The following is a 13,930-nucleotide window of genomic DNA, read 5'->3' on the forward strand; positions in this document are numbered from 1 at the left end:
AGGGCAGAGCGTGTGTTTGTGCTGCTCGGGAGGATGTGATGATCACTTTTTTGGATTCAAATAGAGATGTTCCCTTGTTTTGCTTTCTGCTGCAGATTCTAAACCTAGACTTGATTATCAGCTGATACCGAGTACCTCTCTGATACTAGTTTAAAAGAAGTTAGCTTTGACTCACTCTCTGCTTGAACCACACAGATATTGTTTGTTATTATCACATGATAATGTACCACAAACCTGTTGATTTTTGGGCCTAATTGGTTATTGCAAAGGCTTGTTGCATTGTCTGGCACACTGGCGATACACACTACAGCATTTTAGGCAGTATCGGAGGCTGATACTCATCCTGGTATCTGTATCGGAACAACTCTAGTTAAAAATTAATTTTGAACTTTTAAATATCTTTTTGCATTCCTCCAGAGTGAAACATGTTGAACCAACCTCTGTCCGAACTGTCTGATCCTGCAGCATCTTTAAGCGTACAGAGGTTGGTGCACCATGTTAAACAAAATACACTGCAGGAGAGTTTCCAGGGAAACAAAGTATCTTCAGGTAGTAGCACGGATAGTGGTTGTTACCATTGTTAGAATAAGAACATTTTCATGTAAATAAGTCTGTTAAGTCACTGTCTATCGCTGAATTAGGTAACACAATGGTGATTGAGCTTATGGCCCACTGATAAGATAAGATAACATAATCCTTTATTGATCCCCAGGGGGGGAATTTCGGGTGTTACAGCAGTACCAAGACAGAGTAGCAAGTCAGGAGCTGCAGCAACAGACTGCCGACCTCGCCAGCACCCGGAAGTAGATGAAGTAGTAGAAAGCCTTTGTATTTGAAGTATATAGTGTTATTATGGACTGGGTGTTGGTGTTGCCATTTGCGGAAAAAATCACAAGCAGTGCCCAGTTAGTGACGCGATTTCCATCAGCCAGCAGTGGTTGGTCTGCCAGAGAGTGTAGGCGGAGCTAAGCGGATGCATTTCCGGTTTCTGTAAATGTTGCAAGTAAACAGTAATCTACTATGACTGAACAAACAAAGAAAAGATCGATGACTACAGATACAACTTCAAAAATAAGTGAAAATCCAAAGACAAAGAAACAAATTTTTGGCCCAATGATGGTCAGCGAGGAAGCGACCAAGAGAACGAAACAGAACACTTCAAGATTGTCTTCGAGAAATCTGTACAAAAGTGCAAGTGTGCATGTTTTATGTTGTTGGGGTTTTGTCAGATCGTCTTCTGGGATAAAGAGGAGGTAGAGTGTGTTTATAAGCTGCTCAGGAGGATGAGGATTAGTTTCTGTGGTTCAAATGTTGCTTTGCAAATTTGAAAAAACTCTCAAATGTCACTTGGAGTTAACGTACCGCTGCTGTTGTTGAACTCATGTCTGAAACAAGCCTCTGGTGTTATGTGGCCGCAGGGGCATCTGTCCAGAGCTCAGGGCTATTCTCTGTATGTGATGAGCGTGTGGTATTGAGTGGGTGGGTGGATATGCGGGGGTATTTCGGTGGCTGGTGGCCAAGCACCTCTGGGTGATCCAATCTGAGGAGGGGGGTGAGTGACCCAGACTTAGCCCGGTGTGAGGATGAGTAATTGAGGATGAGAGAGAGAGAGAGAGAGAAGAGAAGGTGACGCTGTTACTGGATTTGACCTCTTCCACACATACAGTACGTGCCTCACATACACACACACACACACACGCACACACACGACAAGGAGCGATCTAGGAACCAAATCTATTTCTGGAAGTGCTGTGACACATGAATGAGGGCAGGAAACAGAGGTAGGAATATTCCTGCTGTAAAACTTTCCCCTTCTTAATTATTTTCATCAAGATTTGTTTGTCTTCTTATTATTCGTTATTGTTACAATTCATCATTTGATTTCCTCCACAGAGCAGTGAAGGTTGCGATCACCTCTCTCCATCTGTCTGTGACTAACATAGCTTACCTTGAAGCCGACAGAGAAACTAGCAGAACATTTGCTGCAAAGATTTAAGAAGCAAACTTTTTAGTTATGAATAATAAATGGATGTACTTTCAGAACGCTTTACGACTCATCTGACCACTCAAAGCGCTTTTACAATACATGTCACAGTCACACACTGGTGGCAGAGGATGCTATGCAGACTGTCAGTCAGGATCTAGCTAACCTTTCAGCTAGCTCTGGATCTAGCTAACCATTCAGCTAGCTCGGGATCTAGCTAACCATTCAGCTAGTTCGGGATCTAGCTAACCATGTAGCTAGCTCGAGATCTAGCTAACCATTCAGCTAGCTCGGGATCTAGCTATCCATTCAGCTAGCTCGAGATCTAGCAAACCATTCAGCTAACTCGGGATCTAGCTAACTATTTAGCTAACTTGGGTTCTAGCTAACTACTCGGCTAGCTTGGGATCTAGCTAACCATTCAGCTAACTCGGGATCTAGCAAACTATTCAGCTAGCTCGGGCTCTAGCTAACTATTCAGCTAACTTAGGATCTAGCTAACTATTCGGCTAGCTCGGGCTCTAGCTAACCATTCAGCTAACTCGGGATCTAGCGAACTATTCGGCTAGCTCGGGAGTAATTTAGGGTTCAGTTTCTTGTTGTCTCGACATGAAGACACTTTTGGGGATCGAACCACCAACCTTCCCATTTAAAGATGACCCACTCTTACACTGAGCCACTGCCGCCTCTATGACCTTTGTCCTAAATTTCCCTCGGGATCAATGAAGTATCTATCTATCTATCTATTGATCTATGAGTCTGAGTTGACCTTTATCTAGCATTTGGTCGGTCTGCTGAGTCTTGAATGAGGAAATTTCTCAACTTTTTCAGTGTTCATTCACATTTCATGCCCACATGTTTCCAAAAATAAGAGACCTACTGATTTTGCTTGGCCCATCACTTTGATTCTTGCTCCGTCATGGCTGTTTTTTGTCTGTGAATAGGTCTTGAAAACTAAGAGGTGAAAAAACTCCCCACAAACATCCCCAGTCGGAGGAAACAGGTTCTTCAGTCAGGCCAAATGTTTGCTTTAATACTGTAGGGCTATAAATAATCTTTATAAAATGTAAGAAAATGTATACAATTGATATGAAAGAACAGGTGTCTAAAAGATACAAACTCCTGAGTACAAGGTGACCTGCTTTGTCCTCTACTTCTTCTTCTCAGTTTACTGGCAGTATAGCGTTACCTCTAACCTCAAACAAAGGTGCTATTTTCATGAAGTTATAAAAGCCGAGTTTCTGAAGTCTGCTAAAAATGTGCAGAATAACAGAATGAAAACATGACTAATGATACAAAACAGAAAAGCAGCAGATTCTCAGATTTTCTAAAGCTGAGATCAATGTTTGATATTTTCCGTATTGATAGATGTCTTAAACCTTCAATAACTGATTACATGGCCACTAGGGGGCAGCAGAAACGAACTGTAAACACAACATTGACATATTATCAACTTTCAAATTTATCTGGCAAACATGAAAGCAAACATTCACCTCTATACACATCCATATGATACAGAGCAACATTAACAGTCTAATGTTTCTCTTTTTCAGCTCTGCTTTGGTCTCCTCCACCTCTAAAGGGAAACATGATTCTCTTTAGTTGCCACATGTTTCACTTTTTGTCCAGCTGATTGCTAACTTTGTCAGTGTGCTGTTTGGTCCTGAACTGGTTGTTTTCGCACGGATTTTTTGTTAAAAATTAAACAATGCTATGTTAAAAGTTTGTCGTATTTCACCAGTATCGACCGAGTCACTAGCTTAGCGTTAGCTTTCAGTCTGCAGGAGCAGGCCATGGTGAGGGGGGAAAAAAACAATGCGGAGTCATAGCACACAGAGCTAGCTTTGTAATCCCTGCAAAATTAGCAGTCCACAAACCTGCTGGCGCAAGTTTAACGCTGGTAGATTATATTGCTGGGGAAAAGTTACTGGAATTGGCTAAGAAATAGATCCAGGGGAGGGAAGAGGGAGTTATTGTGATAAAGCTACTTTTGAGTGGGAGTTTGACATCCTTGGGAAGGGAAGACGCATATTGAACGAGCGAGAGCTAAGTGAGAAAAGCAGTTAGTCAACCTGTTTGTTGTTTTTCCGGGGGCACTTCGACCTCGGGTTAGCTGTTGCTGCGGCAAGGAAATAAATCTGGGCTCTGTTGAGCTAGCAACGTACATCACCTCTTCCTCATTCTTCCTCCGTCCGTCAAACTACCCAGCAACGCTATATATAACACTGGGTTGCCTTAGCGTTAACTATAAACTTGACATACTGAATTAAATATACCTTCATGGTGTGGGTAAAGCAAGAGCACAGGGACTTCTGCAGTGTGTTGGTACACCTTTAATGTCCGTCTCGACCATAGGACAACTGAACGCTCACAACAACTGTGATACATCACTTCACTGACGTAAAACAGTATCACTCCGCCAATCTTAATTATCAGCAACATTACAGGCAAAGTTCACCATGTCAGATAAATTAATAAACTAATATTTTAACTACTAACTGTCGCTATTTCCTTCACTTTTAATTACTTTCTTGACTGTAAAAGCGATGTGAGAATGGGCCTTGACAAACTTCTGTCCTCTGTTGAGAGCTTAATTGTTGCTCTTGCAATAATGGCCGCCTCTCATTCATGCAAATAAAGCACAACTGAATTCAACTGACAAAGAAAGAGGAAGAAAAGAGAAATGCTCTGTGAGTTCAAAGCAATCATACAGAGTGGAAGCAGGTGACAGTATATTCAAATAGCAGATAAGGGAGGAAAACACGGGGGGTCGGACGTGAGGTAGAACGCGTGCACTCGGGTCACAGAGAGGTAGAGAGGAGCGAGGAGAGGAAGAGGAAGCTCTGTGCTGTGCCAATAGGAAGAGTTTGTTCCTCAGTGAGATACAGGAGACAGTGTCAACACACACGCTGGGCTCAATATAGCTACTGTCACACGGCCAGGCATACCTCCCTCTCCTCTGCAGCCTGACACTTGCACCTTCCTGAACCCCCTCACGTTCTTCTATCTCCCCCCCGACTCATCTGAACAGGTTACATTCTTCCTCTCCGTCCTCCCCCGTCCATCAATGTCACGTCCCCGGAGCTAAATTAACTGATCTCCCTTCCTTTGCTCTTTCTCCCCCTCTCCTCTCTCCCCCCCCTTCCTCACTCTCTGTATATATTACAAGCTTGACACCCTGCCAGACATTGGTTTAATATAACACACATTCTCTGTGCCTTCCACCCGCTCTCACATTACCCTCTCTTTCCAAACTCCCACCGCCCCGCTTTCATATGGGCACTGGCCTCTTGCTTTTTTCCATACTTTGCCCACCGCAAAAGGAGCTTTTTGTTCTTGAATAGCTCCCTCATTGCCATGGTAATCCAACAGAAAGAGAGTGTGGTTTTTCTGTCTAGGGGCCTTGTGGATGAAAATAGTAAGTCATGATGGGTTTCTGTAAGTGGCCCTGAGATCTGAGAAACAAATTTTGAGAAGTCGAGAGTTTATAAACGTGTATAAATGTCAAGATGTATCACCATCAAGCCGTTTCCCACATTCGTCTCCCTCTTCATCATCCAGGTGCACTATTTTGTTTTCCAACCCTGACTTCCCGTTGATTCCCCTCTTCCTCCTGTCTCACTTGTCCTCCAACGTCACCCTCCTCACTCCCCTTTCCTTCCCTCCTCCACCACCTCGCCACTCGCTGTGGTAATCCCATTACTCATGTGCGAATACCAGCTGGGGAAGAGAGGGAGAGAGGGAGGGAGAATCTGGACAGAGGATAACTGTGTAGAGGCCCGGGGTCGCAACTAGACGGTTGGATTTCAAACTCTAACTAAAGAGGAGAGGAAAAATATTGATTGACATTGCAACTTGTCTTACTTTAAATTAAAACATGTTCAAATTTTGACCCCATTTGGAGTAGGAAGGGAGCAAAACAGAGTCACAGAGACAGAGGGAGTGATATCTGGCTGTGTCTCCTGACGGTTGGACTGGCAGGCTTGAAAATAAACAAGTTCTTTGATGACAAAGAACCCATTGACTCTCGTCTTCCCTCTTTCTCTCTCCCACTCCTTATTCTCCACAGCTTTGCTCCCTTTTCCTCTCTCCCTCGCTCTGTCCTTTTTTGCTCTTGCCGTTTCCAAGGGGTGAGTAAGAAGGGTGAGTGTCATTACTGTGTGTGTGTGTGTGGGTGAGGAGGTGCAGGGAGGGGAGGCATTAACCGCCACCCTGCTGCACTTGTTGTCTCCCCTCAGCTGCCGGCTTTCTCTTTCATCCGGGGGCTGCTCTCACCCTGCACGCTTTTAAGTCTAGCGACCCATCTTCCCTTTTTTCCTTTCACCGTCACACACAAAGTTAAACCTTTTTCTCCTCAGTCAAGGTTCTCCACATGAAGAATCACAGCTGAACAAGGGTTTAAGTTTGTGGGCGCTTCGTACAAAATCGCCTGAAGTTGATTATGTAAAATCACTTGCTGGAAATCAAGTCAAAGATAATTGTAGCACTTACAAAGAATCAGTGAATAAGGAAGCGAAGAAGGAGGGAGTTAAGAAGAAAGTGAGTGTGTGCACATATTTGTGTGTGTGTGAGTGCGGTCGTTCACGTCAGCAGTGCTGTGAATCATCACATACCCTATGTACATATTACACCTCTGTTGGTTGTTTAACGCCCCGTCCAGGAATTATAATCCTGCCTGGCTTCCACTGGTTGCAGAAATCAGGTTCTGCATGAACATGCATTGCGTATGTGTGTGTGTGTTTATGCGTGTGTGTGTGTTTGTGTCTATGCACTGCCTGTGGTGGCACTGGTAAGTGGGCTACCACACCCATTGTCCACGGTAATTACACTGACCCAAGCCATCTGTGTTTTAGAGGAACAGAGCAGAAGAAACCGGTGTGCTGATTGGGTTGCATGTTATGAAGTTGCAACCATTGACTTCCATTCAAAAGGGTTTGATGTCTGCAGTCTAACTTGTATATCAGTTGTAATCTCAGTCGTATCGCCCTTTCTTATTTTGGTGACGCATCCCTGAGCTATAGAAAACATGGGGGGTGGGTAAGGGTCTCAATCTATGGGGAAGATATCTGATGATGTTCACACCCACACCCACCCGACCAACGAGCATTCACATACACACAAACACTCCAGTGACAAAATCTGCGCTCTCCCTTTCATTCTCTCCGTCTTTCTCTGCCGAGCGTCTGTCTGTCACTCTGATTAGAGACGGACAGAGTCACATAAAGCTCGCAGGGGATGAAAAAGGGCGGGATAGGAGATAGAGGGAGTTACAGATGATGTGGAACCAATAGGACAAGGCTCTTCTGTGATACACTCTGTTTGTCAAACACATCATCAAGATCACTCGCCGAAGGTCTAATTTAATGGCCCAATACGTGTGATCATTTCAAACATAATATAGTCCACATATGGATCAATCTGAGTTGGCATTTCTTGTAATAAAAAAATTTAAACTTTTTAAAGAATATTTTTGAGGTGTGCTGGAAGGAAGAGAGAGTTGGAAAAATCACATGCAGCAAAGGTCTGTGGTTGCACTATTGTCCTGCCATGATAACAAGCATGATAAGGCAATGATAAAAAGTGTTTACATCCTGATGAGAGCTTTATTTTAGTAATTGCACTGAAAAGGAGCACAATCTGTTTAAAATACACTCTTAAAATAAAACAAACACGGGGGGGACAATTTTCCTGTGTTTCGTCTGCTGCGTGCGTCTAATGATGTCGAACAAGAGACAATTCAAAGTCACAAAAGTTTCTTTATGTTTAGTTTTTTTTTATTTATGGTATCTAACAGAGCACAAACACAAGCAGGTTTTAAGTGCATTCATAAATGTCATTGAGTTAATCATCTCCAGCCTCTCTTTTACATTGCATGTTAAAAAAAAATGTAAGAGGGATTATCACATCTCTGGAGGCTGCCACAATGTTCCTACAGTCAATGATTTTCACTCATCTAAATGACTGTATAAAAAGATTGTCGAAGACCAAACTGAACACTCTGAACCTGCTTCATTTAGAGAGAGAAGCACTTAAAATATTAGATTAAAAAATCAAGGACTGTCATGTATCCCCCCATTGAGTTTGCATCGCTACTAGCCAATGTTGTGTCACTAGGCCATCCTTAAGGGGAGATTGCATCATTCTGTCACAGAAATGTGCGCTAGAGTTTCAACAGAGTAGAATATATATGTTCTAAAATCACATCAAAAACTAAACACATATGTATCCTTCAGTAACCAACTATAATAATGGATGGCTGATACATATTCGCATGTCAGCACTAAAATCTCCTGCTGCTGTTGATTGCTATTGGTCTTGCTTGTTTGCAATGTTTGTTCTGTATATACGTGACTACTGCTTCTGGTGTTTCATGTGACAGTGTGTCCTGTGTCTTTAAAACCTAATCATAGCACACCCAGCATAATCTAGGAATATTTTTTAAACATCATTTAATTGAATAGGAAAATAGAAACCACCGATTATTTAGATTTTTTAATTTTGAGAGAACAGTTTTGATCATACAAAACAGCCAATAGCATTAAATCACATGAAAAATGTTCAGTTCATGCGTCCATCTACCTCAAGCTAATAATGACCTGAAGAGACAAAGTGTGTGATGAGTGTGAGGCCAGGAGAGAGGTGGAGGCGTGGAGAGGTGGCAGAGGATGGAACAGGAGGAGGAGGAGTGTAGGTGTGAGAGCGAAGGAGGGAGGAAAGGTGGACGGACGTATGGATGGATGAGTGGTGAAAGACTGCAATGGATAAAGTATAGCAAAAAAAAAAAAGTAAAGAGGGAATGGGGGAGAGAAAACAGGAGAGGTGGATAAACTGTCGAGGAGGAGGAGGGTGGGAGAGGGGGAGGGTATCGAGTGGAGCACTGTGTTTATCAGTGTTCAGAATGTACTGTGCCGTAGATTTGTCTGTAAATGTCATCTCCTGTGCTTGAGTTACAAAAGAGCGCGCTCACGCAACTCTCACACACACACACACACACGCACACACACACATAAATACACGCATAAATATCAAAAGAGTAGAAGCCATTTGTCTACCCTGCACTTGATCACTAAATCTCTCCTCTTGTTCTCTCTTTGATTTCTTCTCTCTCATCTTTCCCTGTACGTCAAGAGGCTGAGGGCTCTTCACGTCCACCAGAAATACAGACATCAGAATACAGGAAAATAGTAGATATGTGGTGGAAGCATGCCAGCAAAGAGATGGCAACCCAAGAGACAGAAACAACAAGAGAAATGCAACTGTCTTGTTCCCAGCTAATGCCCTATTGACCATATTCAAACTGTGCCATTTTCCTCTGATGCCACACTCAAGGTGGGAACCTCAAATAGTTATGTCATACTGCTTCCACATTGATCAGCAACAGAAAAGACCATGGATAGGTCATATTTTAAGTGAAAACAACATCTGATAGCACATTAGCCACAACCACACAACCGCTAATGTTAGCATTCAATTCAAACTCCCTAGCTAATAATACAGTTAGCTAGGGAGTGGCTGAATGTTAACATTTCCATTTGAGAGTGTTAAAATATATAAAATGAAAGGCGTAAATTCCTAGCTAATCGTAATGTTAGCTGGAAAGTGGCTGAATGGTAACATAGCCTAGCTAGTGTAACACGTTATGAAACAAAAAGCAAAGATTTCTCGATAATGGAACGGTTAGCTAGGAAGTGGCTAAATGCTAACATTACCATTTAATGTGTCCTGATATAATAGGAAAAGTGTAAGTTCCTGTTGGCTAGGAAGTGGCTGAATGCTAACATTACCATTTAAAGTGTCCTGATATAATAGGAAAAGTGTAAGTTCCTAGCTAACTGTAATGTTAGCTAGGAAGTGGCTGAATGCTAATATTTCCATTTGATAGTGTAAAAATATATGAAACTAGGGGCAGAAATGCTGATCTAACGGTAATGTTGCTGAGCAATAAGAAGTGGTTAACTGATAACACAGCAGTCCAACTGTTTCAACACTCCCACCCTGAGTGTGACGTTACAGGAAAATGGCCGGCCGTCAAGTGAATATAATGAATTGTGGACCTCTGTGTGAGAAAATGCCCTACAGGTCTGCCCTGTGTTTTTCCTGCTCTGAAGAAGAAGACAGACAGGATAACTGTTTCCTGAATGTGAAGGTTCAACATCCAATGTAGATACTCCTTTTCCCCCTGTCTTTCGGTCCAGTTTCTTATCAGGCGGAGCAGAGCAGGTTTCCTGAGCCTGTCAGTGAATGGCCAGCGAAGGGAGGAGAAATCCTGTTTGTAAATCACACCACAGGGACGCTTCTGCTGTCAGGGGACTTTGTTTACTTTGTTTTACTACCCCTGTCTTATCCTGTTGACAAGGCAGGGCAGCGGTGCGCATCGCTGATGTAACAACAGAATGCATAAAAACATATAAAAGCCTGCATCCTGTGCACCAGGTGCCGATGTACAATAAGGCAAAGGAGGAGATGCACATCACCTCCCATGTATGACGCCTCACCCACTATGCACTTATTGATAACACATGACAGCTTTATATGGGTGACACGTGAGGAGGAAGAAGGTCAGCTTGTTTGAGGTGACAGGAAACAAGTCCGGGCTTGACACTGCTTCTAACAATCAAACAAGCCAGGCTGAACATCTGATCAGGTGAAAGAGTTACATATGACATGACCGGATGTCTCAGTACTCTGAGGCACTTGATATGCACATTTACATGCATACATACAGCATATGGTAAAACACCCTCTGAGCCATTTATGTCTGCGTTTGAATGTGGGGTAAAGGCCAGATACAGTTGGCTGCACCTTTAAAAAGAGGAAAAAGGAGTTAGTTCTACATGAGAGACTGACAACAGAACAGGATGCATGTTCAGGTTCAAACTCACCAAGATTTTGTTTTGTTTTATGTAAAGAAGTTTTTGGTCTCTTTCATGTAAGGCCCACGTATTTTGTAGAAATCAAAATAAGAGTAAATGTGGCTGCTGCTGTGGGTGTAGTTAAGATCTACTTCAGTTTACAAGCAATCCCATTCAGTGTAAGGTACTTTGTGTCTTGCATTAATGAGGACATGGGATTCTAACACTCCAAATCAAGTTATATAAACATAAGCATTGTCACTGTCAGCTTGTTAGCATGTTAATGTTAGCATGGCTCAAATGACTGATGGGCTAATGAAATGCTTCACAGATATTTTCACCATTAGGGAAGGATGCTAAGCCTGATTATTCTGTGACTACTGGTATGCTGTTTTTAATTGCAGTACTAAATGGGACAATGCACTATGTGGCATATTGAAAAGATTAACCTATCCCATTCAAAAGAGTAAAGCCTGAAGTTAGATATTTTATCCTTCGAACAAGTTGAGTACATGACCTTGTGCAGCCAAAAGACTAAAGTAAGTTTTTTTTTTTTTATTGTTTAAAACAAGTGTCAAAGCGTACTGGAGCACCTTTAACACAGATTTTCATGGTCACATCACTGACAGATTATTAACAGCACATAAACTCTTTCCATCATAAAAGAATGCATGAATGTATTTCATTTCATCAAACTGATACATGCATCCAACTTTACTGGAAGGTCCGGTCTTGGTGTAAGCTATAGGTTATGCACTGAAAAGTATCAAGTTTTACCATCACACTTGCTGCTTCCAAACAAAATCAGAATATTGTGCTGGTGCATTTATGTGTCAAACTCAAGCTTAAGGTGAGCATAGAAAACCCCCTCTACCCTCAGCAGATGATTGTAAAAAAAAAAAGAAGCCTCCATGAGTCAAACTCCATGTACCGGCACATATTTTCCCAATCCAAAGTAGTGATAAAAAACAGTTTTCAGTGTAGGTGGACTTTCACAAATTATGTTTAACTGTTGTTTTTAATAATGTTCTTCTTAGCAAAGCATAAAAGTATGTTATTCATGACAACAGAAAAATAACAGTCATACCAAAAGGTGTCTGAATTAGTAAAATACGCAGTAACACTGACTTTGAATTTCCTGTTTTCACTGTTAATCACTCACTGACGCTGTCATATTTAATTTGCCAATTTAATAAGTGTAATTATCCTGATATGAAAGGGCCTAATTAGAACCAATAACCTCTGATTGACGTAAATGGACACGGTGAGCAGAGCCGATCTCGCGCCTCTCTCGAATCGTAGGACTCGGATGTGATGTCACCACGGCAGCGCGCTGTGACGGTCTCCCAGGCAACGCCGCGTGCTGCAGTGACGCCAGCCCAGTCCCCGGCTCGTGGTGAGTGGGCGTGACTCGCCACGTTAGCCCCCCCTTCTCCTCCGTCAGTGTGGGCGGGCCTCGCTCAGAAGAGAGCGAGCGAAACACGACACCCCGAGGACGGAGAGAGGCACGGGGGGAGGAGAGACTCGCACTGAATGGTGTGAGAGTGAGTGGAGGACTTAAAAAAGTCTGTAAAGAAAGAGAGCTTCCTCTCTAACGTTTATTTCTGTCAAAGAAGTAAGAAAGCTTTGCGGTGGAGAGATGTCAAACAGCGAGGAAGATGCGGTTGAGACGGAGTAAACAGCTACTGGACAGTTAGCGAAGAACTTGTTAAAAGAGAAAGAAAGGCTGTTCGGCTGGCTCGAGACGGGACGGTTGGCCGTTTTCCGCAGCAGAATTCAACGCTACTTGTTACGGCGGCACGAGAAGCGAGGACCCACAGCGAAGTGTTGACCGCTCACCCCGGTGGGAAGTGAACCACTCGGTCGGTTTGCTCGGTTGGCAGAGAGCCGGGGAAGCGGAGCGCGGCGGCGGCGTCGGCACGAGAGGAGAGAGCCGCTGAAGTTGTAGCTCTAAAAGTTTACCGTGTATCTTCACCTAGTTTTCCAGATTGGGAACCAGAGGGGGAGGACGAGGCCGAGAGACTGACTTTTCTTTCCTGTTCTGCAAACTTTAGCCGCTTGCTAGGTAGCTAAAGCAGTAAGCATGAAAACACCTGGAGATTCTGGTAAGTTTGCGTGACTCCTGCTCTGATTTTTTTGTTATCCACCATTGTCTTTTTTTGTTGACTAAAGCTAACAGGCACTACATTGCTGATTAGTGAACAAGCCAGATAGTTATCAACATCCGTTTCTAGTCAGAAAACAGGATTAAAACCTGTTGATTTTAGCTGCTCAAGATGAGCGCAGCAGCCCGTTGTGTGTAGGTAGATACGAGTCTTAAATCTGGTGCATGTTTAGTACTGTACTCCGGTTCAAGAGGAAGTGGTTAAATTACTGTACAGTTGTTTAAGCGACACACTACACACTAATTTCACCATCCAGCACGTTTCAGAAAACACTGAAAATCCTTGAAGCACTACATTATCGTGTTTTAATACTGAGAGGGATGTGGACGTGTTGATAAGTTACTTGAGGACTCTTCCCCTCCTGGTGGTGGTGTTGAGGTGATTGGCTCTGGCTAGGTGTACACGGATCAAGCTGATATTAACCCAGTAACTGAGCATGCAATTGTCAGGTACTTAGCTTGTCAGCATAATAAAGTTAGAGCAGGGGAGAGGGGGTGGGGTGTGGGGGGGATTTCCAGTAGTCAGCTGAGGTCTCTGCGTGTGTCATTTTGTCTAATTCCTGAAATGCTTGCATAAGTTTCTTCTTGCTCCCTTCACTGGAAGCCAAATTTTGTCTTCAAAAGAGGAAGTGGAAGTACGATCATTTGTGCCAGCTATTCACTTTATTTGCGGGTATCAATCTACCTCACATGACCCTTTCTTTTAGTTACAAAACTACATCTTTTTGATTATAACAATAGATATTTTTGAGCAGAATTTAGGCACAATGGTCTTAGTGGATAACATCTGAAATTATATGACAGCCTTTATTGTGTGTTGTCTTCTGTTTAAAACAAATTATACATATTTAATACATTGTGTTACCTGCTGGAACAATGTGATGACTTCCTAAGTAGTCACTGGTAAGCATTTGGCAGTCCGTGAGTGTG

The 13,930-nt window shown here is 42.9% G+C and overlaps 1 protein-coding gene across 1 annotated transcript in view; it reads left to right on the forward strand.

Moving 5' to 3' along the window:
• Nucleotides 1-12,354: 12,354 nt before the first annotated feature.
• erfl3 (Ets2 repressor factor like 3) overlaps nt 12,355-13,930 on the forward strand; it is a 50,505-nt gene continuing 48,929 nt past the window's right edge. Inside the window, exon 1 of the mRNA XM_069656480.1 lies at nt 12,355-12,941. Within this exon, the coding sequence (XP_069512581.1) occupies nt 12,920-12,941 (22 nt within the window). The 5' untranslated portion in view covers nt 12,355-12,919. The remainder of the gene's footprint in view (nt 12,942-13,930) is intronic.

This window comes from Semicossyphus pulcher, unplaced genomic scaffold (genome assembly GCF_022749685.1).
Source record: "Semicossyphus pulcher isolate SPU_LCO1_2020_fin unplaced genomic scaffold, fSemPul1.0.p SCAF_9, whole genome shotgun sequence".
Classification (NCBI taxonomy): domain Eukaryota; kingdom Metazoa; phylum Chordata; class Actinopteri; order Labriformes; family Labridae; genus Semicossyphus; species Semicossyphus pulcher.